At 36.9% G+C, this 23,110-nt stretch overlaps 3 protein-coding genes across 3 annotated transcripts; 2 read left to right on the forward strand and 1 right to left on the reverse strand.

The window, feature by feature from the left end:
- Positions 1-660: 660 nt before the first annotated feature.
- mcm3 (minichromosome maintenance complex component 3) lies at positions 661-8,907 on the forward strand. The gene is made up of 17 exons (XM_058756958.1): positions 661-842; positions 998-1,110; positions 1,212-1,420; positions 1,506-1,636; positions 1,959-2,197; positions 2,329-2,437; positions 2,578-2,731; positions 3,675-3,806; positions 3,912-4,120; positions 4,358-4,532; positions 4,657-4,783; positions 6,328-6,478; positions 6,622-6,762; positions 6,997-7,106; positions 7,382-7,467; positions 7,812-7,896; positions 8,082-8,907. The coding sequence occupies exons 1-17, from the start codon at positions 768-770 to the stop codon at positions 8,278-8,280; spliced, it is 2,445 nt and encodes an 814-aa protein (XP_058612941.1). The 5' UTR covers positions 661-767; the 3' UTR covers positions 8,281-8,907.
- A 1,874-nt stretch (positions 8,908-10,781) lies between these two features.
- On the forward strand, positions 10,782-14,744 carry il17a/f3 (interleukin 17a/f3). Its single transcript, XM_058754829.1, has 4 exons — positions 10,782-10,801; positions 13,535-13,666; positions 14,038-14,231; positions 14,404-14,744. The coding sequence occupies exons 2-4, from the start codon at positions 13,652-13,654 to the stop codon at positions 14,645-14,647; spliced, it is 453 nt and encodes a 150-aa protein (XP_058610812.1). The 5' UTR covers positions 10,782-10,801; positions 13,535-13,651; the 3' UTR covers positions 14,648-14,744.
- Positions 14,745-14,884: 140 nt separating this feature from the next.
- On the reverse strand, positions 14,885-19,254 carry stmn4 (stathmin-like 4). The gene is made up of 6 exons (XM_058754828.1): positions 19,117-19,254; positions 18,000-18,055; positions 17,012-17,107; positions 16,683-16,888; positions 16,415-16,606; positions 14,885-16,088 (listed from the first exon to the last, which is right to left on the reverse strand). The coding sequence occupies exons 2-6, from the start codon at positions 18,010-18,012 to the stop codon at positions 16,029-16,031; spliced, it is 567 nt and encodes a 188-aa protein (XP_058610811.1). The 5' UTR covers positions 18,013-18,055; positions 19,117-19,254; the 3' UTR covers positions 14,885-16,028.
- Positions 19,255-23,110: the final 3,856 nt, after the last annotated feature.

The following is a 23,110-nucleotide window of genomic DNA, read 5'->3' on the forward strand; positions in this document are numbered from 1 at the left end:
AAAATAGACAACACATTACTGTACAGATATTCGCCGATAGATGGCATTAAAACATGTTCCAAACGTGTTCTGGAAATGTACACAATTACAAGCATTTTGGACCAATATTGTACTATTCGTATCAGTTATTATCAGCACCCTTGCAGTACTGTAGATTTTTTACAGGAGAGAAAATGTTAAGTAGAATCACATTTTAAGTCACCGTTCATTTCATTGGATCTTTTCTATACAGTGTAATTGAATGGTGATTGAAGCTGTCGTTCTGCCTAACATCTGCTTTGAAGTAAGAAAACTTCATAGCCTACTGCTATTTACAGTGGCAACTATAACACTTTTAGGCCTGTATTTAAAAATGTAAAATAGCCTTAAACAGAACTAATGCCTCCACTGAAATATACTGTCTGAGTGGGGGCATTAACATATTTGTTGTCTGCAACGACCATCATTAGGTATCACTCGCTACAACTGCTCCTCCGCATTCCGCAAATGCTGTATTTGTTTGTGAGCGCATGCGCAGCACCATCACTCTTTTCGCGCGAAACACTCGAGCGGGCCGGGCGAATCTTCATTCTGTGGATTTGATTGGACGCCGCAGCCCAGGAGACAGAATATGTTGATGAGTCACCGGTGTGTCGTCCAATCAGCACTCGGACTCCACAGCGACAGAAGCCTGGTGGCGCGAAAAGACACACAACAGTGCTGAGTCCGACACGAGGTGTTCTGCACAGTCCATTTCTCAACGCTTTTAAAAGCTATACAGAAAAAAAATGGCTGCTGAAGTTGTGGACGATCAGGAAATGAGGGAGGCGCAGAGGGATTATCTGGATTTTCTTGACGATGATGTAAGTATAAAGCATTTATTATATGTTTATTAACTGCTAAACTACAGAAGTTCGTGTGAGTAATAGGAACAAAGGCCCACTCGTATGAAGCATAATATAAATTATTAAAAAAGGTTTTTGTTGACAACTTTATTTGCGATTTTACCTTTTTCCAGCAAGACCAGGGCATTTATCAGAGCAAAGTGCGACAGATGATCAGCGAAAACAAATCCAGGCTCATTGTGAACCTCAACGACCTCCGCCGCCGCAACGAACAGCGAGCAGCCAAGTATGTTTAGCCATATTCTTCACTTCCACTTTACAGTACTGTGTACGCATGCATAAATTGTGAGCATGTTTTGATTGAATTGAACGATCTCTGGTCCTCAGGCTACTGAATAATGCTTTTGAAGAGCTTCTGGCGTTCCAGCGTGCTCTGAAAGATCTGGTGGCTTCAATAGATGCCACTTATGCCAAGCAACACGAAGAGTTCTTCATCGGTCTGGAGGGCAGCTTTGGCAGCAAACACGTCTCCCCTCGAACCCTCACCTCTCGCCTGTTGGGTAGCATGGTGTGTTTGGAGGGCATAGTCACCAAATGTAGGTCCAACCTTATTTATGTACTTAAAGAGTTCATATGTTGCATGGATGGTGCATGGATAAAATGTTCTCCTTCTATTCACAGGCTCATTGGTGCGTCCCAAAGTAGTACGCAGTGTGCACTACTGTCCAGCCACTAAGAAGACCATGGAGCGCAAATACACTGATATGACCTCTCTGGATGCCTTTCCTTCAAGTGCCATTTACCCCACCAAGGTACTTTGTCCCACCTGACCACTTAGATTAGTGGAATAGCACAGATATTGATGACGAGAAGTTTTCAAATATCTGGATGCCCCAAATTTGATGATGACCTTGCAAGGAACCCCTTTCTAAAATACATAGTCACCTATGTATTTATACATACGTATTTAGAGTCTGTGAGAAAAAATAGTGAGTGTGATATTGTACAGACAGCAATTTTTTCCTCTGAACTTTACTGTAGCATCCTTCTGGACCACTGCTTGATAATCCCTGGTCTAGATGGTTCATAAATGCTTTCTTTAGTGTTCTCACTCTCTATATTTGATCCATTCAGGACGAGGAGAACAATCCACTGGAGACCGAGTTTGGTCTGTCCATCTATAAGGACCACCAGACCATCACAGTGCAGGAGATGCCAGAGAAAGCCCCTGCTGGTCAGCTGCCCCGCTCTGTGGACATCATCCTGGACAACGACTTGGTGGATGCTATAAAGCCAGGGGACCGTACGCAGGTGATCGGCACCTACCGCTGCCTGCCTGGCAAGAAGGGCGGATTCACCTCGGGTACCTTCAGGTAAAGCTGTTTTGGAATATTTTCAGTGTAAAATCAGTTTTATTGTAGAATTGTTATTTAAAATGTATAAATATCTATAATATTAATTGCTACAACTTTGATAAGTTTGTTCCCCCTGTGTGTATGTTCAGGACCATCATGATCGCCTGCCATGTCAAACAGATGAGCAAAGAAGTCTTTCACTACTTCTCTGCAGATGATGTGGCTAAGATCAAGAGCTTCTGCAGAACTCGCTCTAAGGTAAGAGGATGGAATGTGTCTAGGATTTGGACATGTAACCTTTGTGCACATGCCTAGTGCATCACTAATTTGGACACAAGTGTTTTGTAAAGTTATGTTCTCTTAATATGAACACTTTATTTGTCTTTCTCCTGCTGCAGAACGTGTTTGATCAGTTGGCTCGCTCCCTGGCCCCCAGTATTCATGGTCACGAGTACATAAAGAAGGCAATCCTGTGTATGCTTCTGGGAGGGGTGGAGAAGATTTTGGAGAATGGCTCACGCATTAGAGGAGACATCAATGTGCTTCTCATAGGTATTTACTTGCTTAGATTTGCACAGGCAGTGTTTTAATATAATGAGAAACATGTAGGGTGAAATCAATAGCTCATATTTACAAATTGCCTTCTGTGCTGGACATTAGTTTGAGAACTCCACAGTATTTTTTTTTGTAACTATAAAATTAGACCTAGATAAAACCTGTTTTATTTATTTATTTATTTTTTGCTATTTTCTGTAGATATCTATGAAAATTACTTGTAAAGTTTATATGACATCAAAATTAATAAGTAAGCTTTAGGTTGTAATGACTCTGAGGATCTAAACCAGGTGTTTCAAACTGTTTGATGCCCCAAATTTGATAATCACCTTGCAAGTACCCCCTTCCTAAAATATAAAAACTCTATTCATACTCTGTGAGAGAAATGGTAATAGTGATATAATAGTGTCAAATAAATTATTATTATTATTATTTAGTTAGTAATAATAATAATTAAAAAGTATTTTAAAATAAAATTATAACAGAATTTACATTTACTTCTTAGCAGCCCTCTTGATTTTCATTTTTTATTTTATTGTAATTTTTTCGGTTTTCTGTAGAGTGATTTATTATTATTATTTTTATTTTTAACATTTTAAAAAGGAGTAAAATGACTTAAGATAAAATAACTTCAGCGCTTTAATGACTTTTTTGGGTGCTATTTTTTTTACAGACCCAGCAGATGGTGCTATTTATCCATTTACTGGGTTTTAAAATGATAACGGATTTAGACAAGTCTAAATATCATTTTGTTTGTAAATGTATTTACTGATTGTAAGGGGAAAATCTGTGGTATGGATTTGAACAAAAATATATTAGTGTGATAAAATATTATTGAGAGTATTATATTCTAATTGGTAGCTTTAAACATAATCAATTTACGCTAAATTATTAGTAAATGAACACGTTTAAATTCAGCATAAATCTCTCTCTTTCTCAGGTGACCCCTCAGTGGCCAAGTCTCAGCTGCTCCGGTACGTTCTGCACACTGCTCCTCGTGCCATTCCCACCACAGGCCGAGGCTCATCAGGTGTAGGTCTGACCGCAGCCGTCACCACTGACCAAGAGACAGGTACTGTTTCACAAGCTCCGTCAACACAAATAACCATAGGTTCATTAATAACATCTTTGCTTATTTTGGTTATACTCTTAATATTAAGTTGTGTCTGTCTCTCAGGTGAGCGACGTCTTGAGGCTGGTGCCATGGTTTTGGGGGATCGCGGTGTGGTCTGCATTGATGAGTTTGACAAGATGTCAGATATGGATCGCACTGCTATCCATGAGGTCATGGAACAGGGCCGCGTCACCATCGCCAAGGCTGGCATCCACGCTCGACTGAACGCCCGCTGCAGTGTCCTGGCAGCTGCCAACCCCGTCTATGGCCGAGTAAGTGCTTCATTTGGTGTTGGTTAGATCTGGAATCTCGGCGTAAAATGGCTTGCATCATTTCATAATGTTATTCTTAATAAATATCCAGTTGAGTTCATGCAATCAGACTTGATAGAACAAGGATCTGGATAATAGTTGATGCAAATAGAAACTACTAGTCTTTTCCTTAAAATTCACATTATATTTTATGAATTAGCCTGCGTCTTTTCATTGTTTCTCTCTCTTCGTCTGCAGTACGATCAGTATAAGACCCCCATGGAGAACATCGGTCTGCAGGACTCCTTGCTGTCTCGTTTTGATTTGCTCTTCATCATGCTGGATCAGATGGACCCAGAGCAGGACCGCGAGGTCTCTGACCACGTCTTGCGCATTCACCGCTACAGAGATCCTCATGAGCAGGATGGAGCCGGTACAAGCTGATACAGAAAACATTTTATACTAGATATTTTGTGCTATTTCTGTGCAATTAGGGTCATCAAATGGAGTTGCTGAAAGATGGAATAACAAAGTATTTTAACGTTTGTGTGTTTCAGCTCTTTCTCTTGGTGGTGCAATCGATGCACTGGCCACTGAAGACCCTGATGCAACTCAGGAGGAAGAAGAGGAGCTACAAGTATATGAGAAACACAATCCACTCCTCCATGGCAGCAAAAAACTCAAGTAAGGAGAAGTGCCCACTTCATTTACTCTGCCTTCTGTGCTTTCTTCTCTAATACAAATGACAATGACTAACTAAGATCAGATTATGACTGCTTTATGGTGTTGCCACATGGCTTCAAGCAGGACCCTATGGTTTTATTTTTGTTGGAACCAAGATATATTTAGGATTATGTCATTAACAGAAAGTTCAAAAGCGCAGAATTTATTTGACATTTATTTGAACTGTTGTAACATTATATCTCCTCTTCTTCCTCCTGAGTTGCATCAGGGTCTTCAGTAGCCAGTGCATCGATTGCACCACCAAGAGAAAGAGCTGAAACACACAAACGTTAAAATACTTTGTTATTCCATCTTTCAGCAACTCCATTTGATGACCCTAATTGCACAGAAATAGCACAAAATATCTAGTATAAAATGTTTTCTGTATCAGCTTGTACCTGCTCCATCCTGCTCATGAGGATCTCTGTAGCGGTGCATGCGCAAGACGTGGTCAGAGATCTCGCGGTCCTGCTCTTGGTCCATCTGCACGGATCTTAGGCTCTCTGGCGGGCATCTCGGCATGGATGAAAGAGCATTACCTACAGCTCAACCTGGCAAAGACTGAGCTTCTTATCTTCCCTGCCACTCCGACTCTACAGCATGACTTCACGATCCAGTTAGGTTCATCAACAATTACCCCATCAACTTCGGTCAGAAATCTTGGTGTAATCTTTGATGACCAGCTGACCTTCAAAGAGCACATTGCAAAGACTGCTCGATCTTGCAGGTTTGCACTACACAACATCAGAAAGATCAGGCCCTTTCTGATAGAGCATGCTGCACAACTTCTTGTCCAGGCCCTTGTCATTTCTAGGCTGGACTACTGCAATGCTCTTCTGGCTGGACTTCCATCAGACACATACAAACCTCTACTAATGATTCAGAATGCAGCTGGTCTTCAACGAGCCCAAAAGAGCCCATGTTACACCTCTCTTTATCTCCTTGCACTGGCTACCAGTCGCAGCTCGCATCAACTTCAAGACACTGATGCTTGCATATGGAACAACCACAGGCTCAGCACCCGCCTACTTGCACTCACTATTAAGAATCTACATCCCCTCCAGAAGTCTGAGATCTGCTAATGAGAAACGCCTCATGGTACCATCACAGAGAGGCTCAAAATCACTCTCCAGAACATTCTCGTTCACCATTCCTGGCTGGTGGAATGATCTTCCCACCCCTATCCGGAATGCTGGATCCCTGTCAATCTTCAAGCAACAACTGAAAACTCATCTCTTTCGACACTAGTTGACTTCATCCTAAACTTCTCTTTCTCTTTATTTATTCCTTCCCTTGCTAGCTTGTACTTATTTGAACAATGCCTGAGACTTGGTATTACGAGCACTTCCTCTGTCTGATTGCATCTTCAAGATGAATCGCTTTATGTATTCCCCAATTGTAAGTCGCTTTGGATAAAAGCGTCTGCAAAATGACTAAATGTAAATGTAAATATCTTAAAAGAAAGTTATACTCAGCTAAATGTTTTTTTTTTGTGGTCTTTTTAGGGACCGTGTGGTGAGTAAAGCGTTCATGAGGAAGTACATCCACGTTGCCAAGGCTCTTTCTCCTGTTCTGACTCAAGATGCAGCCAATCACATTGCAGAGGAGTACGCACGACTGCGCAGCCAGGAGCAGCTGGGCTCTGACATTGCACGGGTAAATACAGCCGCATTTACAAACTCAACAAGCTTATGAGTGAGTTGGTTTGCTAGTCAGGTATTGGGAAATAGTTGGAAAAGTTTGTATGCTATCAGGTAACGAATTGTCTGTGATGAATCTGTGCTGTGTTTTGTCCTCAGACGTCACCGGTCACTGCTAGAACCCTGGAGACTTTGATCCGTCTTTCTACAGCTCATGCCAAAGCTCGCATGAGCAAAGTTGTGGAACTGGTGGACACAGAAGTTGCTGTGGAGCTTGTGCAGTTTGCCTATTTCAAGAAGGTCTGTTTGTTTATGTTTAGCTCATTTGTCACACTTGTTTACTAGTTCAGTAATATGTAATTACATCTATGCTTGAGATTGTGTGTGTTTTTTTTTTTTTAAGAAATAGATACAGTATAGATATACATAGCATTTACCGATCTCTACTTATTAATTTGTTGTACTTTTGTTGCACTTTAGTTAATTTCATATCTATTAAATGAGTATATTCGACCCTTATTCCCCATTCCTCAGGTTTTGGAGAAGGAACGTAAACGCTCTAGAAATGGAGAGCAAGATGCAGCCTCGTCGGAGGAAGAGGAGGAAGATGAAGTACAAGACACACCTCGAACACAGAGAAAAAGGTCTAGTGTTATTCCATAATAGCTTGGCAAAATCATTTGTTTGTGAATTTTAGAAAATACACTACTGTTCAAAAGATTTTTTTTTTATGTTCTTGTCACTTACACTCACCAAGGCTCCATTTATATGACCAGAAACACAGTAAAAACAATAATATTCTGAAATCTTATTACAATTTTAAATAAAAATTCTGTTTTTAAATATCTTTAAATGCAATTTATTCCTGTGATGGCAAAGCTGAATTTTCTGACGGAGTTTTCTCTTCTTTGTCCTGTAGGAGGCGCCATTCTGAGCGCAGAGCATCTCAGGGCAGCGAGCCATATGATCCTTATGACTTTAATACTGAGACTGATGTACCACAAAGTAAGCTAAACCAACAACAAACATTCTATATATACGTTATATTGTATGGGTTCAATTTATTCTTAATGATTTTTAAAGTAAATGCAACATCATTATTGAAAAACGATGACTGAATTTTTTTTTTTTTTTACATAAATATATATTAAAGTAGAAACTGTACTGATAACATTGATACATTTAAATAATTTTGAAAAATCCTTGTTTTTTTTCAAGAAATACTTTTTAAGTAGTCAGAATTAACTATAAATAACTGATTACAATAAATTACATTGTATTTTAATTGTAATTATCATAATGCACATAAAATGCACATTCAATTGATTAATAATTTATTTTGTTCTCAGTTCAGTCCCCCGCTCCTGCTGGGCAGGATGAGGAGCCAATGGACACTCCTGATCAGAACGGTCACACAGAGTTGTCTGATGGCAGGTAAGCATTCAGGGCTTGTCTGCTGAGATTTTCGGTATCTCTACACTCAGCATTTTTAAAGGGTTGTCACATTCTTTTGAAGTACTGTTTCTGATTAAGTTCTAAACAGAAACTGCATCGCTTGTGGGATGGCTGATTGTTTTGGATGCTGTATGTCTGACGCACCGTGTGTGTTTCTACTTCAGGTTGAAGGAGTTCAAAACCGCATTGCTGGAGGTGTTCCGGTCTTCTCATGCTCAGTCAGTTGGCATGATTGCTCTGATGGAAGGCATCAACAAGAGCTGCCCATCACCGTTTAAAGAAACTGAGGCCCGTGCCGCCCTCAGCCGTATGCAGGATGACAACCAGGTTATGGTTGCCGACGACATCATCTTCCTTATATAAATGTGTTTTTTGGAGAATAAGAGAAATGAAAAAGTGTAGTTCTGTTTCAGACGATTTGCAATATGTGTGCAATGTTTATTTCCGTACTTTTGTACATGCAAACACATGCATGTATTTCTTAACATTTTCATTCACTCGAGACATTTTCATTGATTTTTCTTACTATAATTTTTTTCACATGCTTGTTACATGCATACAAATGCATGTATTAAACAATTCAGTTTGATTCTTGCAAAGACATTTTTAGTTGTTTGTTTTTCTCTATATAACATTTGTTTGTTTATTAGCTTTCTTAGACTTCTTCAGAAATTTGCCTTTTCTTATGGTTTTATATTTTTCTTAAGAACAGCTTGGACCAGTGTCTGCAGATTATTTTATTTTTTCATTTTACAACTTGTAAATACTGATTTATTGATTTAAAAAACAACCGAGAATGTAAAGAAAAAAAAAAAACCTGGTGTCAGAATAATGTTCAGAATACAGTTGTTCAGTTAGAGTTGTGGCCTAGTACTCCACACATTGAGCTGTGGTGCTCAAGCAGGAGATGCAGGTTTCAGTCTCCCCCATCTCAATATTTTTTCTGTCCTGTCTATTCTGCCTCTGTCAATAAAAATTGTCCAAAAGGTTTTCTCATTGATTTAATTGTATTTTTCTATACTATAGGTAATATACAAAAAGACTAATGATTAAAATCTAGCTTTGCATAAATCTCTGCTCTTTTAACACCAAATAGCCACATAACCTCAAGCTAGTCATGCATTAGACATTCCCAGTCATTACAGTTACTGTTTGCCCTCATTGCCCTTTCAGTCTAGTGTGGGTAAAGTTTGTCTGTATTGTTATGACTGGATTGTCTCGTAGATGTAGAGCAAATGATGATTTAAATGCAAAGTGCAGCTCCTCGTTTATAAACTTTTCTGCTCGAGCTGCGTCTTTTTACTGTCCAGCTTCCCGGTTCTTTAAAACTGGTGACAGTAACTTTATGTTTGCGTGAGAGCTGGAGAAACCCTTAAGGGGGGAAAACCTACAATCCTGTGATCATTTACTTTATGTCGTTCCAAACCCATATGTCTTTATTTTCTTTTGTGGAGAACAAAAATATATGTTGGCGTGCTGCCCAAGGCTATTACCGCCGACAGACAAGACGACAATGACAAAAAATAAATAAATTACATATATACACTATATTGCCAAAAGTATTGGGTCACCCCCTTCTAATGAACAGGTTGGACTACTTTAGTAATTTCCATGAGTACAAATCTTAATGTTTAAGCATATAATGATATTCTAGGGAATTGTGTACTTCTAATTTTAAAGCAACAGTTTGGACAGGACCCTTTTCTATTCTAACATGACAATGCCTCTGTGTATAAGGCAAGGTTCAAAAAGAAATGATTGATTTAGTCAGTGTGGAAGAACTTGACCGGTCTGCAGAAAGCCAAGTCCTAATCCAAGCTGAACACCTCTGGTGTGACTTTAAATGCAGATCTTCAGCCAAAAACTCTTTACCAAACACCAATGACTTGTACATACACTATATGGACTAACGTATTGGGACACCCCCTTCTTTAGAACAGAAAAAGGCACTTCCAAAACTGTGGCAACAAAGACAGAAACATAATTCATGTATTTAGAAATTGTATTTCCATCTCTGTTGCAACAGTTGTGGAAGTGTCTGAAATGACTGTACCCATATGTACAAGTCATTGGTGTTTGGTAAAGAGTTTTTGGTTTCACTTTATTTTGATGGTCCCTTTAACACATTCTATTGACTATAAGTAATGTTACACCTACATTTCTACTAACTCTCATTAGAGTGTTAGTAGTGTATTAGTTGACTGGTAGGGTTAGGGTTAGATTAAGTTGACACGTTCTTGCAAAGTTACTTATAGTCAGTGGAATATCTGTTGGGAGGCCAACACAATAAGGAGTTAGTAGATATAAAGCAAACAGTTTACTAATACTCTTATGAGAGTTTGTTGACAAGTAGTTGCAACATTACTTAGTGTCAACAGAATGTTCAAAAGGGACCATCAAAATAAAGTGTTACCGAGTTTTTGGCTGAAGATCTGCATTTAAAGTCACACCAGAGGTGTTCAGCTTGGATTAGGACTTGGCTTTCTGCAGACCGGTCAAGTTCTTCCACACTGACTAAATCAATCATTTCTTTTTGAACCTTGCCTTATACACAGAGGCATTGTCATGTTAGAATAGAAAAGGGTCCTGTCCAAACTGTTGCTTTAAAATTAGAAGCACACAATTCCCTAGAATATCATTATATGCTTAAACATTAAGATTTGTACTCATGGAAATTACTAAGGTAGTCAAACCTGTTCACTAGAAGGGGGTGACCCAATACTTTTGGCAATATAGTGTGTGTATATATATATATATATATATATATAATTTTTTTTTTTTTTGTGTGAAGAATGTTTTGGGAACCTAACAAATAAACTGACTCCAATTACACAATAGGGTCAAAAAGACAGGAGACCGGTTTCAGGTTTGAAATGACATGCAGGTGAGTAAATGGCAGATCTTACATTCTTGCAACTTTTTGCAACTGGTTCTTATGCCGTACAACATTAAACATGCCATTGTTGTTTTTCTCATCTGCTTGTGATGTTCTAAGAATGACTCAGGAGATGTTATCATATGCTTGTGGTCGTGCTAGTGTTGGCTGCTGGAACATACTGTTTCAAGAACCAAGTCAGCACTTTAGTGACCTAAATTGAAATTAGTGGGGGAGTATAAGAACTTTGTGTAGGGCTAAGTGCCAGTTGGTGTATCTGGGTCAAATTTAACACTGATTCACCAAGTGTAACCCTTTCACGAGCGCTCCTGATGAGCTCTAACACTTTAGAGTTAACGCTTTAGGGCTGTGTTAACTGCGTTAAAGCAGTTCACAAGAAGTTACAATACTTTTACAGCATTATTAATAATATTAATATTACTTCTTGTTAAATTCAAAAGATACAAAAGTTAAAAAGTAACATTATTAAAATTATAAATAATTATTTAGATTTATCTATTTTAAAATGCAATTCATTCCTGTAGTAAAGATGAATTGCAACCATTGCTCCAGTCTTCAGTGTCACATGATCCTTCAGAAATCATTCTGATAAGCTGATTTGCTGCTCAAGAAACATTTCTGTTTATTATCAGTGTTTAAAATAGTTACTAAATATTTGTGTAATAGCAAGTTCATATTATATATATAATTCGTATTATAAAAATCTTCACTGTTACATCTGATAAATTTGATGCATCATTACTGTATAAATGTACTGTAAAATTACTTGCAAAAAAACTAATTGTACTGACCTAAACTTTTGAAAAGATTTTAACATTCCAAGTTGCATAAATAAACATTATTCAAATATTACAAAGACTGCATTTATAAATTAACATTAACCCAGATTAATAAATGAAAAATGTTGTTCATGATACCTAATTCATTAACTAAAGTTAACAAATTGAACCTTATTCTAAGGAGTTAATGTGTTCATTTGACTGTGTTACTGATGAAAGAAGAGTCCTCGTGGGCTTTTATACTGATGTTATGTTGTGTTACAATATATAAGACTTGGATCATTTAAATTAGAATTCAGGTGATTAAGGAAATGGAAAAGTTTTCCCAATTATTTTCTGAAGGTCTCCCTACATTGGTCAGAAAGATTATCAGTTGAGAAACATTAAGATCTCAATAGGAAGGCTAGACACATTTAGATTAGACATTTTAGGTTTTTAATGTGCATGGCCACAATCAGCATGATGGACATGTACAGGTGCATTTCAATAAATTAGAATGTCGTGGAAAAGTTCATTTATTTCAGTAATTTGACTCAAATTGTGAAACTCATGTATTAAATAAATTCAATGCACACAGACTGAAGTAGTTTAAGTCTTTGGTTCTTTTAATTGTGATGATTTTGGCTCACATTTAACAAAAACCCACCAATTCATGATCTCAACAAATTAGAATACTTCATAAGACCAATAAAAAAATTTTTTTTAGTGAATTGTTGGCCTTCTGGAAAGTATGCTCATTTACTGTATTTGTACTCAATACTTGGTAGGGGCTCCTTTTGCTTTAATTACTGCCTCAATTCGGCGTGGCATGGAGGTGATCAGTTTGTGGCACTGTTGAGGTGGTATGGAAGCCCGGGTTTCTTTGACAGTGGCCTTCAGCTCATCTGCATTTTTTGGTCTCTTGTTTCTCATTTTCCTCTTGACAATACCCCATAGATTTTCTATTTTCTAAAGATTTTCTTTGTAAACAAGAGGAATAAGACAACTGTAGCCAAATTCCTTGACACGTCTGTGTGTGGTGGCTCTTGATGCCTTGACCCCAGCCTCAGTCCATTCCTTGTGAAGTTCACCCAAATTCTTGAATCGATTTTGCTTGACAATCCTCATAAGGCTGCGGTTCTCTCGGTTGGTTGTGCATCTTTTTCTTCCACACTTTTTCCTTCCACTCAACTTTCTGTTAACATGCTTGGATACAGCACTCTGTGAACAGCCAGCTTCTTTGGTAATGAATGTTTGTGGCTTACCCTCCTTGTGAAGTGTGTCAATGATTGTCTTCTGGACAACTGTCAGATCAGCAGTCTTCCCCATGATTGTGTAGCCTAGTGAACCAAACTGAGAGACCATTTTGAAGGCTCAGGAAACCTTTGCAGGTGTTTTGATTTGATTAGCTGATTGGCATGTCACCATATTCTAATTTGTTGAGATTAGTGAATTGGTGGGTTTTTGTTAAATGTGAGCCAAAATCATCACAATTAAAATAACCAAAGACTTAAACTACTTCAGTCTGTGTGCATTGAATTTATTTAATACACGAGTTTCACAATTTGAGTTGAATTACTGAAATAAATGAACTTTTCCACGACATTCTAATTTATTGAGATGCACCTGTATATGCATTAGATCACATGTATATGGGTTACTTTGTCTCACGTTATCACCAAAAAACCCATCTTTCAGAACCTTTCAAGGCTGCTGACCCATATAAAATGCAGTTTTTCAGAAGTCCGCAGATGTGTACAGTATGTGGGTGAGACGTGAGAACGTGGGAGAGCACAAAATTAAACATATAGCGAAACAGAAGGACATCCAATGAATAGCCTTCTAGCCCTACTTTCACATTACATATGGAAAAAAAAAAAGAACTGATATTGCAAAAATACATGATGACAGATCTCAAGATGACTATCTATAGTACTCTCGATTTGTCTCTATCTACGTCAAGATCAGGACATTCGAGGCTTTCTCACCAGCCCATATAAACAGAAGAAGATTAGATGTAGTGCTCAGACACTTGCTGGACCTGCTCTGAAGAGCCATCAGGGAACTTTTTATTCTGAAGATGCAACTATCATTGGTGAGTTTGTCACACCAATTAATTAAACATAATTAATTAAATGTTGTTGTTTTTTTTATTTCAGGCAAGTGTAAGGAAGAAATAAGCTACTTGAATTAGAAATTTTTGACTTGCAGGACAAAAGTTTGCAAAGGCTTGTTGTTGATTCTAAATCTTTTGTTAAACTTTTGGGATTTGCACCGATTCATTTTTTTCTGGCTTAAGACGTTTCACTTTAACTGACATTAAATTCAACAACCCAGTATATCTCAACTCAGAAACGTCTAAAGTGACCTAAAAAATGACTCATGAAGTTAAGAGCTTTTATCTTTAGGCCAACGAACAATATGAAAACAAACCATTCAAGCAACACACTGCACTTATCTCCTCAGGTTTTCAGAGGTGTCCTGCTACTGTACCTGCTTGCCCTGTTATTAAATGGTGCTTCTTCTGAGAAAAAGGGTAAAAGAAAAAGTAAATCAAAGTGTCCAAAGAAAGGAAAATGTGTAATCTTGGATCCATCTCTGAACCTCCCTATGACTGTCCCCCCGTCTCCAAGCAGATCTTTGTCACCATGGACATACGAGTGAGTCTTTGATCTGATAAATCATTACAGTTGTTCACTTTAATCTCATATGTGTGATATGCAGAGGATCTTGTGTATCAAATACATGAATTGTAACAATTTGGAATTGTTTTGAGTAGTTTGGCTAATTTGACTTTTTTATAACAGAATTTTTATAAATCTTTCAATTCAGGGAATCCTATGACGATTCACGAATCCCAGCCAAAATCTCTGAGGCAAAATGTGAAAAAACAGGCTGTTTAACCAAAGATGGTGAGGAAGACTTGGGACTGGAATCTAAACCCATCTACTACCAGATCAACGTCTTGAGGAGAGTGAAGGAAAAAAATGCTAAGCACTACTCCCTTCAGCTGGAGACTAAAGTAATTAGTTTGGGCTGTACATGCGTTCTACCCATCGTTGTGCCTCAGAATTAGTTCTGTACGCTTACTGTATTATATATTGTGTTTATCTAATCTGCTTTTAGGTACAGCAAACTTCTGTGGCACTCTTTTGATCAGCATTATATTTATTATCTTGATTAATAAAATATATTGTAACATTTTCTTTTTAGTTTTGCTTTATAATAGTCTGTTTCAGTGCAATAATTGTATGAACAAGACAAGTTAATATGCAAAAAAAAACAAAAAAAAAACACGAAAATCTTTGGTTTAGTTAAGAGAAGCATTTATTTGACTTGAACTAGAGAATTTAGTCATCTGGAAATTACAAACACAGGGAGCATTTACATTCCATTTTCTCACATAAATCTGGTCGATTAACAACAATTCTCATCATTGCACATACAACGGCTCTTTTTTGATTCTGCAGACACCAACATCTAACTCCTTTATCTTCGTATAGAACGAGTAAAATAAATAACTAGAATAAAGCTCAGTGACATGCCAAAGCAAAGTGCACCATTCATATCTAAAACTATTTCCTAAATCCAAAGAGGATCTTTTTCTCACACCTGAGTGATATCATTCTTCATTTCTGAGATGCCACTATGTGTTTTCCTACTGATGAGCATCATGATACAAATATAATGATTTAAAAAAAGCTAAATGTGCTTTTGAGTTGTGCTTAAAGTGTCACTGTGCTCCACTTTTAATGTATCTGAGAGGGTTATGAGCTTTCGGATTTATAGGCATCTTGAACGTTCAAATCTAATATTCATTTGATCATATTTTTACCGCACATCGCCACAACAGGAAATGTGATAGATAAACCTCTAGCCACCTGATTACTGATGCTTAATAATGTATATTGTAGAAGCATGCCTGAGGTTCTATTGATTATTGAATGTTAATATCAAACGATAATTAAATAAGCATGAGCCAAAGCCTCAGTAGATGGCACGTGTTTCGGAAAAAGATTATTTTGTGGTACTGCCATAAGTGAAGAGTGACTTTAAGATGTAGTTTATGTTAACATATTCATCTGTACTGGTTATGGAGGTTATAAAAGCATCTCTTCATCAATTTTTCTTCCTGTCCTCTTCATGTCATTTCAAAAGATCGGTTTGGTACATTCGTTCTTTTTCTCTGAAGCAACCTTCTGGGCTCTATACCAAGCAATGTACCCTTAGTGCACCTTGCATTGTCATCTAGACAACATCTTTTTGTTTTTAATAATATTAAGTAGTTTTGATGTTGTTAAACCCCACAAAAGCTTGGTGTGTTGCAAATTGTCATTATCAATGTCCAATATGTCCCCCTTTTTGAGATGTATTGGCTACCGTTTGCTTTATTTTCTCTTCACCGGTTTGATCTCCCTTGACTATAGTCAAAGCAGTCCTGCACAGCCGGTGCTCCTCTACCGGCAGGCCTCTTCTTTCAGCTCTTTGTTCTTCCTCACCTCCTCTGCGTGTTTGTCCTAAATAGACACACAAAAGAAAACTTACTCGACCTGTGTTCATGCATGTATTTGTGTGCCTGAGGGAAGCTAAATACTGCGGCATAAACAAACTGGAGAAACAATCCACGCCTTTCTAATACAATATTCATACTGATTCTATAATTAGACAGGGAAGGGAATGTGTAATTGTCACAAAAATTTGGGACACTTTATTATTATGATTATTTTATCATTTATAAATATTTTTTAAATATATTCAACTATAATATTCATATTCAAGTCAATATTCACATTGACTAAGTGCTGTAATAAAGTACTTTACAGCCCTGCCAGTTAGTTCGTACCTTTTCCTGTAGTCTCTCCAGCATGGCGGCAAGCAAAGCCTCGCGGTTCTCTTTGTTGGCTTCCATCTTCTGCTCCAACTTTTCTTTAGCGTTCTTAATGAAGTTGTTGTTCTCCTCAAATGCCTTCTGGATGACCTCTTTCTCATGCTCCCTCTTCTCTGCAAGATGCTTTAACATCTCAGCCTCCTGAAACTGGAGAGAAGAATGCTGTTTCAGCATCAAAATCAGACCAAAGAGAGGCATGTTTATTTTGGGTGTAAATTCCAACCTTCCGCCTCTCCTCAGCGGCTTCCAGTTTCTTCTGGATCTCCTCCAGTGAGGGGTCCTTACGCTGGGGCATAGATGTGTTAAGCTCAGGCACGCCGTCAAAAGAGGGGGGTTTCAGGATCACCTCAAATGCCTGGCCCGAGGCCCGCTTGTTCAGCTCAATGACCTCCATATCTTTAATCACACACCAGTTGAGATCCACTGCATCTTCAAGAATGATCACACATAGAGTACTGTGAGAATCTGTATTTTATTTATGCTCATTGTATTATAGTGGTAGAGATGTGTCTATAACGTATAAATACCAATGAGCAATGTTTTATTATTTACCCTCAGCCTTGTACGTTGGATTTTCTGCAGGGTTTGAGTTGAGGCAGGAGCACAAAAGTGACACTAGAGGGAGCTCCCTCATCTTGTCTCGATATGCTGTGCGGACAAAATTCCGTGTCAACATGAACAAACGCTTGCGTTCTGTCAAAGATCTTGATTATACTTAGTTTACATGCAGAAAATTAGACAATTTAAAAGTAATTAACTCATTTAAAGCAGCAGTCGGCGATTTTCAGCACATAAAATGTCTCAAATACCTGACAGATATTACTGAATTAACCGGTTCAAGTAAAGCGCTCGTACAATATTTAGAACAATAGAGCAAGATTATGTGTTCGATTCCCATGGAATTTAATACAATTACCTTGAATACAATGTACGTTGTTTAGGATTAAAGCGTCTATGAAATGCCTAAATATATAAACAGAACAACAAAATCTCTTTTCTATCGCTTTTTGTAACAAACAAAAGTAGAATTTTTTTTTTAAGGCGGCTCGCTCACAAAATCAACCAATGATGTGATTATTGGGGCGGAACTATATGTTTGCTTGACCAATGGGAGTTTGGGGGAGTGTTTAGGAAACCTGTTTGGAAACAAGTTAATTTCAAATAAATGATGTTTATTTCATATATAATTATAACAGTATAATATATAGAACGTAAAAAATATGCTTAAAAATAATGCATGATATTTGTTACTCTGCAGTACAGATAAAAAAACAGAACCTGCTGAGCTCTATCTTGGACATATTATATTTGTACAAACTTATATGTACTTTTTGAAATTATATTTTGATTAAGTTAATCATGATGTAATTTTAATATAAAATGTAAAATTTGTTCCTCCTATTTCTAAAACTCTTGTGTTAACATTTCAGCTTAAGTAGCTACAAGAGAAAAAATCATGGCCTGCAGGGGACCTTCAAATATTGAATTTGATTATGGAGGCTTTGGAGTTTGGAAATCAGGGAGGACCTTTGTAGCTTACCTGCCAAAGTCATGTTTATTCAGTGTTGTGTGTAGTTTACAACCCTTCACTCGGTCCTGTTTAGAGAGAGAGAGAAAGAGAGGATTAGGAAAGTGTGTGCACAAGCATGAAACACTCTGGCCTAAAGTAAATGTTTTGAAACATAAGAATTATTAACAATTAATTAAAATAACACAGTACATTTAAAAAAAAAAAAAAAAAAATCAAATGCAGATCCATTGTGCATGAGATGTCTGAAAGGAGCTTGTTGTGTTGTGATGTGGCGGGACACTTGGTGAGAGAGGAGCATGAATTCAAATGAGGAGCAGCAGGGAGTGTCACGCACAATCTCTGTATTGTTACTCTGCCTCAAAGCTGCCACTTATTAGAATACAAATTTTTTTTAGAAAAAAGTAAACATTAAATATTATATAAATTATGACATATATATATATACAATATATATATATATATATATATATACAGAACTGACATATAACCTTGTGGAGAGACACCACGAAGAGAAAAGCATTGCCCTGCCCTTTTCATACATAAACACACACTACTTTATCCAAACACCTGCATGTATAGGTGCTTTTTACCACTTTTCAGTTACTGTATTTGTCACTATATTCTTACATCTCTTTGTTACAAAAGAAACTGATTCGACAGCTTTACATAATTGTTGCCCCATACACATAATGTCAGGTTAAACAATCCACTCTCAAATGACTACATTAATACAAAACACGATAATAAGTAATAAAGTCCAACCCTAATTACTGCAGTCAGTGCTTATGTGTGCGAAATGTTGTTTACTGACTCTTGCCTTGGAATGACATAATGCACTCTTGAATTATGTCATCTTTTAACACATTGGTGCGTTTCTATACACAGATACAGATACATTTGCAGTACATTCCCATTTTCATGCATATAAAGTTGCTTCGCATACATTATAGATGGCAGACAGAGCATGCTATAAGAACACCGAGTTCCCTCTAGACCTCTGGCGCGGCACATTTAGTCTTAACTCAAAGGTAACCTTTTCATTTTAATAACCAGTGCAAGTCAAATCACAAAAACATCAGAGCAAAGCAAGTCTCCTCTCATTTGATTTTGAGATGCCTACACATACCTTTTCTCCTTGATGAGGTGTTGTCCCTATCTCCCCCCTCTCTCTCTTTCTGTCTCTTTCTCTCTCCCTGGTATCCTCTTTTTCACCTCCCTCTCTTTTGCTCTGTGCCTGGTGCTCCTCGGATACAAGAGCTCAGCAGCATCAGTAGCACACCCCTCCTACCGCATGACATCATCTTCCAGTGCTGCTATTGGACGAGGTGAGTGGCAGAGCGTTTCTCCATCACTGTGAAGGACAGGGGTGTTAACTCTTTGTGCCTTACTGCAGGTGTCCATGCAGAACAGAGGACGGGTGTTTTCCAACACATACTGTAGATGACAAAAAGACAGAGATTAGAATTTACTTTACTATAATATCAAAAATAATTCATATTAAGAAATATTAGTCATAATAATACAACAAAAGCAAAAACAAAACTGTATAACAAAAATATAAATGACATATTATCTTTTTAAAATATATTATATCCCTGGCTTCTGGATAAGTGGTTTGGAGAATGTATTTATATTATATTATATTATGGCAAATAATAAAAATATGAAATAAATATTTGAACATTTATTCAAAACAGACGTTGCTCTACTGTTTATCCTGTATTTTTCCAAAATAAATTATATCCCCACCTGTGGTTTAAAGAACAGCGTTATATTATTTTATTATTATTTATATTATTAATTAAAGTTATATTCATTTATTATATTATATTAATTGTACAGTAATAAGTGGTTTAGATGTTATAAATGTGTTATATTATATTATGAGAAGTAATAAAAATGTAAAAAATTACTCTACTGTACCTTACTTTGTATTTTTCCCCACCTGTACTTTATAGAACAGAATTATATATTATATTATATAGATTGTACACTAATAATAATACATATTAAATTATAAATAATAATAATACAACAAAAGCAAATACAAAACAATTTTTCTCCAAAATATATTATATTTCACCTATATAATCAAATTTATATTATTATACCCTGCTTCTGGATAAATGACTTGGGGAATGTATTTATATTATCTTATACTGTATTATATTATATTATGTCTTACCCTGTATTTTCATAATACATAAACTGCATGTGTCACATTTGTGAACCACCGCTTCTTCTTCTACAGAATTCCATAGCCATCCTTCAGTATATGACGTCACCCAGATATCTATCCACCAAGAAGAATGCAACAAGAGAAGAAGACAAAAAATGAAGGGATGTCAGGAAGCTAGAAGGTCTAAATACATTTATTAGGGAGTGATGGACTCAAGCAAGGGGTGTGTCTCTGTACCGTACTGCAATATAATACAAACCAAATTGCTCTGACAGGAACAAGAACGATCTTCAGTCAGCCAGTGCTCCTGATCTAATGACTGAAACACTGACTGGAAAGAGAGAGGGACATCATCACAATGAAAAGAGATGGGATGATATAATGTAGGCATCAATGCAGCGTAGTCTTTTTTTGGTCTAAAAGTATTTTTTGATTTAACATGCTGCTAATCATTTGTAAAGAAATATTTTGTATTAATTAGACAAAGTCAAAATAAAAGCATTTTTACCAGTAGTCTCAGACTTTCAGACCCAACTGAATATCTTCACAACATGCCAAACCACTTAGGATCTGGACCCCAGAGACTCGCATGTGATTCAGCATGTGTCTCCAGGTGCTGTCTGTGTATTGATCTTAGGGGAAGGGAACAGTAGAAGCATAATGAATAAAAACCCTAATTAAATCCCACTGAGGTGTGACGGAAGTTACTGGAAACACAGTCTCGCTCGCTCAGCACTGCACACATTCACTGTAAATTGTTTGGGATTAAAAACACCTGCTCTTTTTTATATTGAAATATTCAATATTCTGCCCACTACTGTACATTTCAGCCTATTAAAACATATCAACACACTCCTCTTATGGTTTACTCCAACACAAAGCATGACTCATAAGGTAGAGCTGTGAATATGTAATCTGACATCATCCTGTGCCTTCTGATGACTTCACCCACATATATTGATTCTACTTGACCAATTAGATAGCATCTTTAAATCCAATTGCAGTGGCTTTCAGTAAATAATTAAATTTTTATTGTTTTCAATTTTCATAGTCAGCCAAACCATATTTATCTGACCTACTTCAAAACTCTACTCAGCTTGGTAATTTCTTCCGGTTAGGAAGTTTTTTTTTTTTTTTCCAACATCTCTCTGTCTCATCAGTGTTTAGGTTGAGATCCCTAATCAGAGAAATGACACCGTTGATGTAATGGGAACGGACAGCAGTGGACATCGAGAGAGAGAAAGGGAGGGAGAAAGACTGATAGGATCAGATTAAAGGGCAGGAAATGGATTTTTTTTCCCTTGGAGATTTGTAATTAAAACGGGGGGATGTTAATGCATACTAAATGTGCCTTTTCTTTTGATCTTTACCCGGGCTTCGGCTATATTCAAAGCTGGAGACTATGAAAGCGATGAGTATTTGCAAAAAAAAAAAAAAAGCCATTTCAAATACTCCAATATAACAAATTCTGGAACTCTATAGAGGCCTTTCACACAAAACGCATTTTTAATTTGAAAAATGTGAGACGTGGACAGTGGAATGACAAAAAAAAAAAGCCTCAAGTCTCAAGACATTTTTTAAAAAAAGTGACACTAGCTATAATGATAACAATACACACCACAGCTATAACGATAATGACAGATGAACCATAACAGTGAATCACTTTCAGAACTATTTTTTACCAGCTGATGCATCCATCGCTTCCATCTAGTGTGTGCTTACATAGGAAAACAATGAAAAAGTAGTGCAGTGGAATGGTAAAATTAGTTATGTGTGAGTAGTCACTAGGAAATTTTTACACTACTTGATATTAACCATCCCCTCCATGCCATGTTTTTACCACTCTTGGACCTGTTGACACGCCAGATGCTCTCTTCTCTCGTCTCAGGCTTGTTGCCATGGACACAGTCTTGCACCATCTACAACTGTCTGGAAATTATTGACAGCTTTGAATTATTGGCAGCTTTGCTACGGAGTTTCAAATGTCTGAAATCATGAAACCGACCAGAAACTTTTCTAACGTAGCCTAATTCTGGGGCCAACACAAACATCAGCCTATTTGTTTCAGTTGCGGTTGAACCCAATGTAACGTAATAATGAAAAATAAAAAACAAAGGACAGAAAAGGTCACATATACCCTTACGAAAAAGAAGTTTATTCAAGTGTGCTATTTGTATACTTCTTTTAAACTATAAAAATAGGAAAGTATACTTTTAGTCTACTTTTCATGTACTTCTCAGAAATGGGCTTTATGTAGGCTACTTCTCAGAAATACACTTAACATTACATTTAAGTATACTTGACTTATACTTAGAAAAAGTCTAAATATATTTGAGCTATACTTGTACTCTGAGAATTCGTGTTTTCATTGTTATATGGTAGGGGGCGCTAGTACACATCTTCTGTAAAGAACCCCCAAAAAAAACACAAGTGAAGAAGAAACCAAAACAATGCTTCCACGTGTTAAAACAGCATCAAAACTGTGTAACGTTATGGAATAAAATGTCGACAAATGAAGAGGTAATAATGACTGTCAAGCTTTGGGGTGTTGATCGATGTTTTGATTATCATTCTGAATCCAATTCATAGTCTTTTTTCAGCTTTTTGTTCAAAATGTTGTTTATTTATTTATTTGTTATTTATGAAACTTACCCAAATTCAATTGTTTAAAAAAAGAATGCATGATGAAACTAGAATAAAATGTTTTTTGTTTAAAAACAGATAACCTGTTCTTTCTTTTGATGTTTTGTACGTTCAGATATTCATACACCAGAATATATACAAATTAATACCTAAATAGGGATATAGCAGTATACTTAAAGTATGATGTAAAGTTCACTTAAAGCAAACTTACAAGTATACTTGCAGTATAAAACTACTAAACTAGTAGTTCACTGTGACTATACTTCAAAGTGTACTAAAAATGCTACTACAAGTATTT

The sequence above is a fragment of the Onychostoma macrolepis genome, chromosome 20 (assembly GCF_012432095.1).
Source record: "Onychostoma macrolepis isolate SWU-2019 chromosome 20, ASM1243209v1, whole genome shotgun sequence".
In the NCBI taxonomy this organism is placed as follows: Eukaryota; Metazoa; Chordata; class Actinopteri; order Cypriniformes; family Cyprinidae; genus Onychostoma; species Onychostoma macrolepis.

What these genes read in the sequence shown, in the direction of transcription:
- mcm3 (XM_058756958.1), top strand. Translation starts at nt 768, where the DNA reads ATGGCTGCTGAAGTTGTGGACGATCAGGAAATGAGGGAGGCGCAGAGG. An exon ending in TCATGAGCAGGATGGAGCCG is followed by an intron (nt 4,533 to 4,656) that starts GTACAAGCTGAT and finishes TGTGTGTTTCAG; the next exon opens with CTCTTTCTCTTGGTGGTGCA. An exon ending in TGGGCTCTGACATTGCACGG is followed by an intron (nt 6,479 to 6,621) that starts GTAAATACAGCC and finishes TTTTGTCCTCAG; the next exon opens with ACGTCACCGGTCACTGCTAG.
- il17a/f3 (XM_058754829.1), top strand. An exon ending in TTGTCACCATGGACATACGA is followed by an intron (nt 14,232 to 14,403) that starts GTGAGTCTTTGA and finishes CTTTCAATTCAG; the next exon opens with GGAATCCTATGACGATTCAC.
- stmn4 (XM_058754828.1), bottom strand. An exon ending in TCCAACGTACAAGGCTGAGG is followed by an intron (nt 16,889 to 17,011) that starts GTAAATAATAAA and finishes TCATTCTTGAAG; the next exon opens with ATGCAGTGGATCTCAACTGG. An exon ending in TGGAGAGACTACAGGAAAAG is followed by an intron (nt 16,089 to 16,414) that starts GTACGAACTAAC and finishes GTGTCTATTTAG; the next exon opens with GACAAACACGCAGAGGAGGT.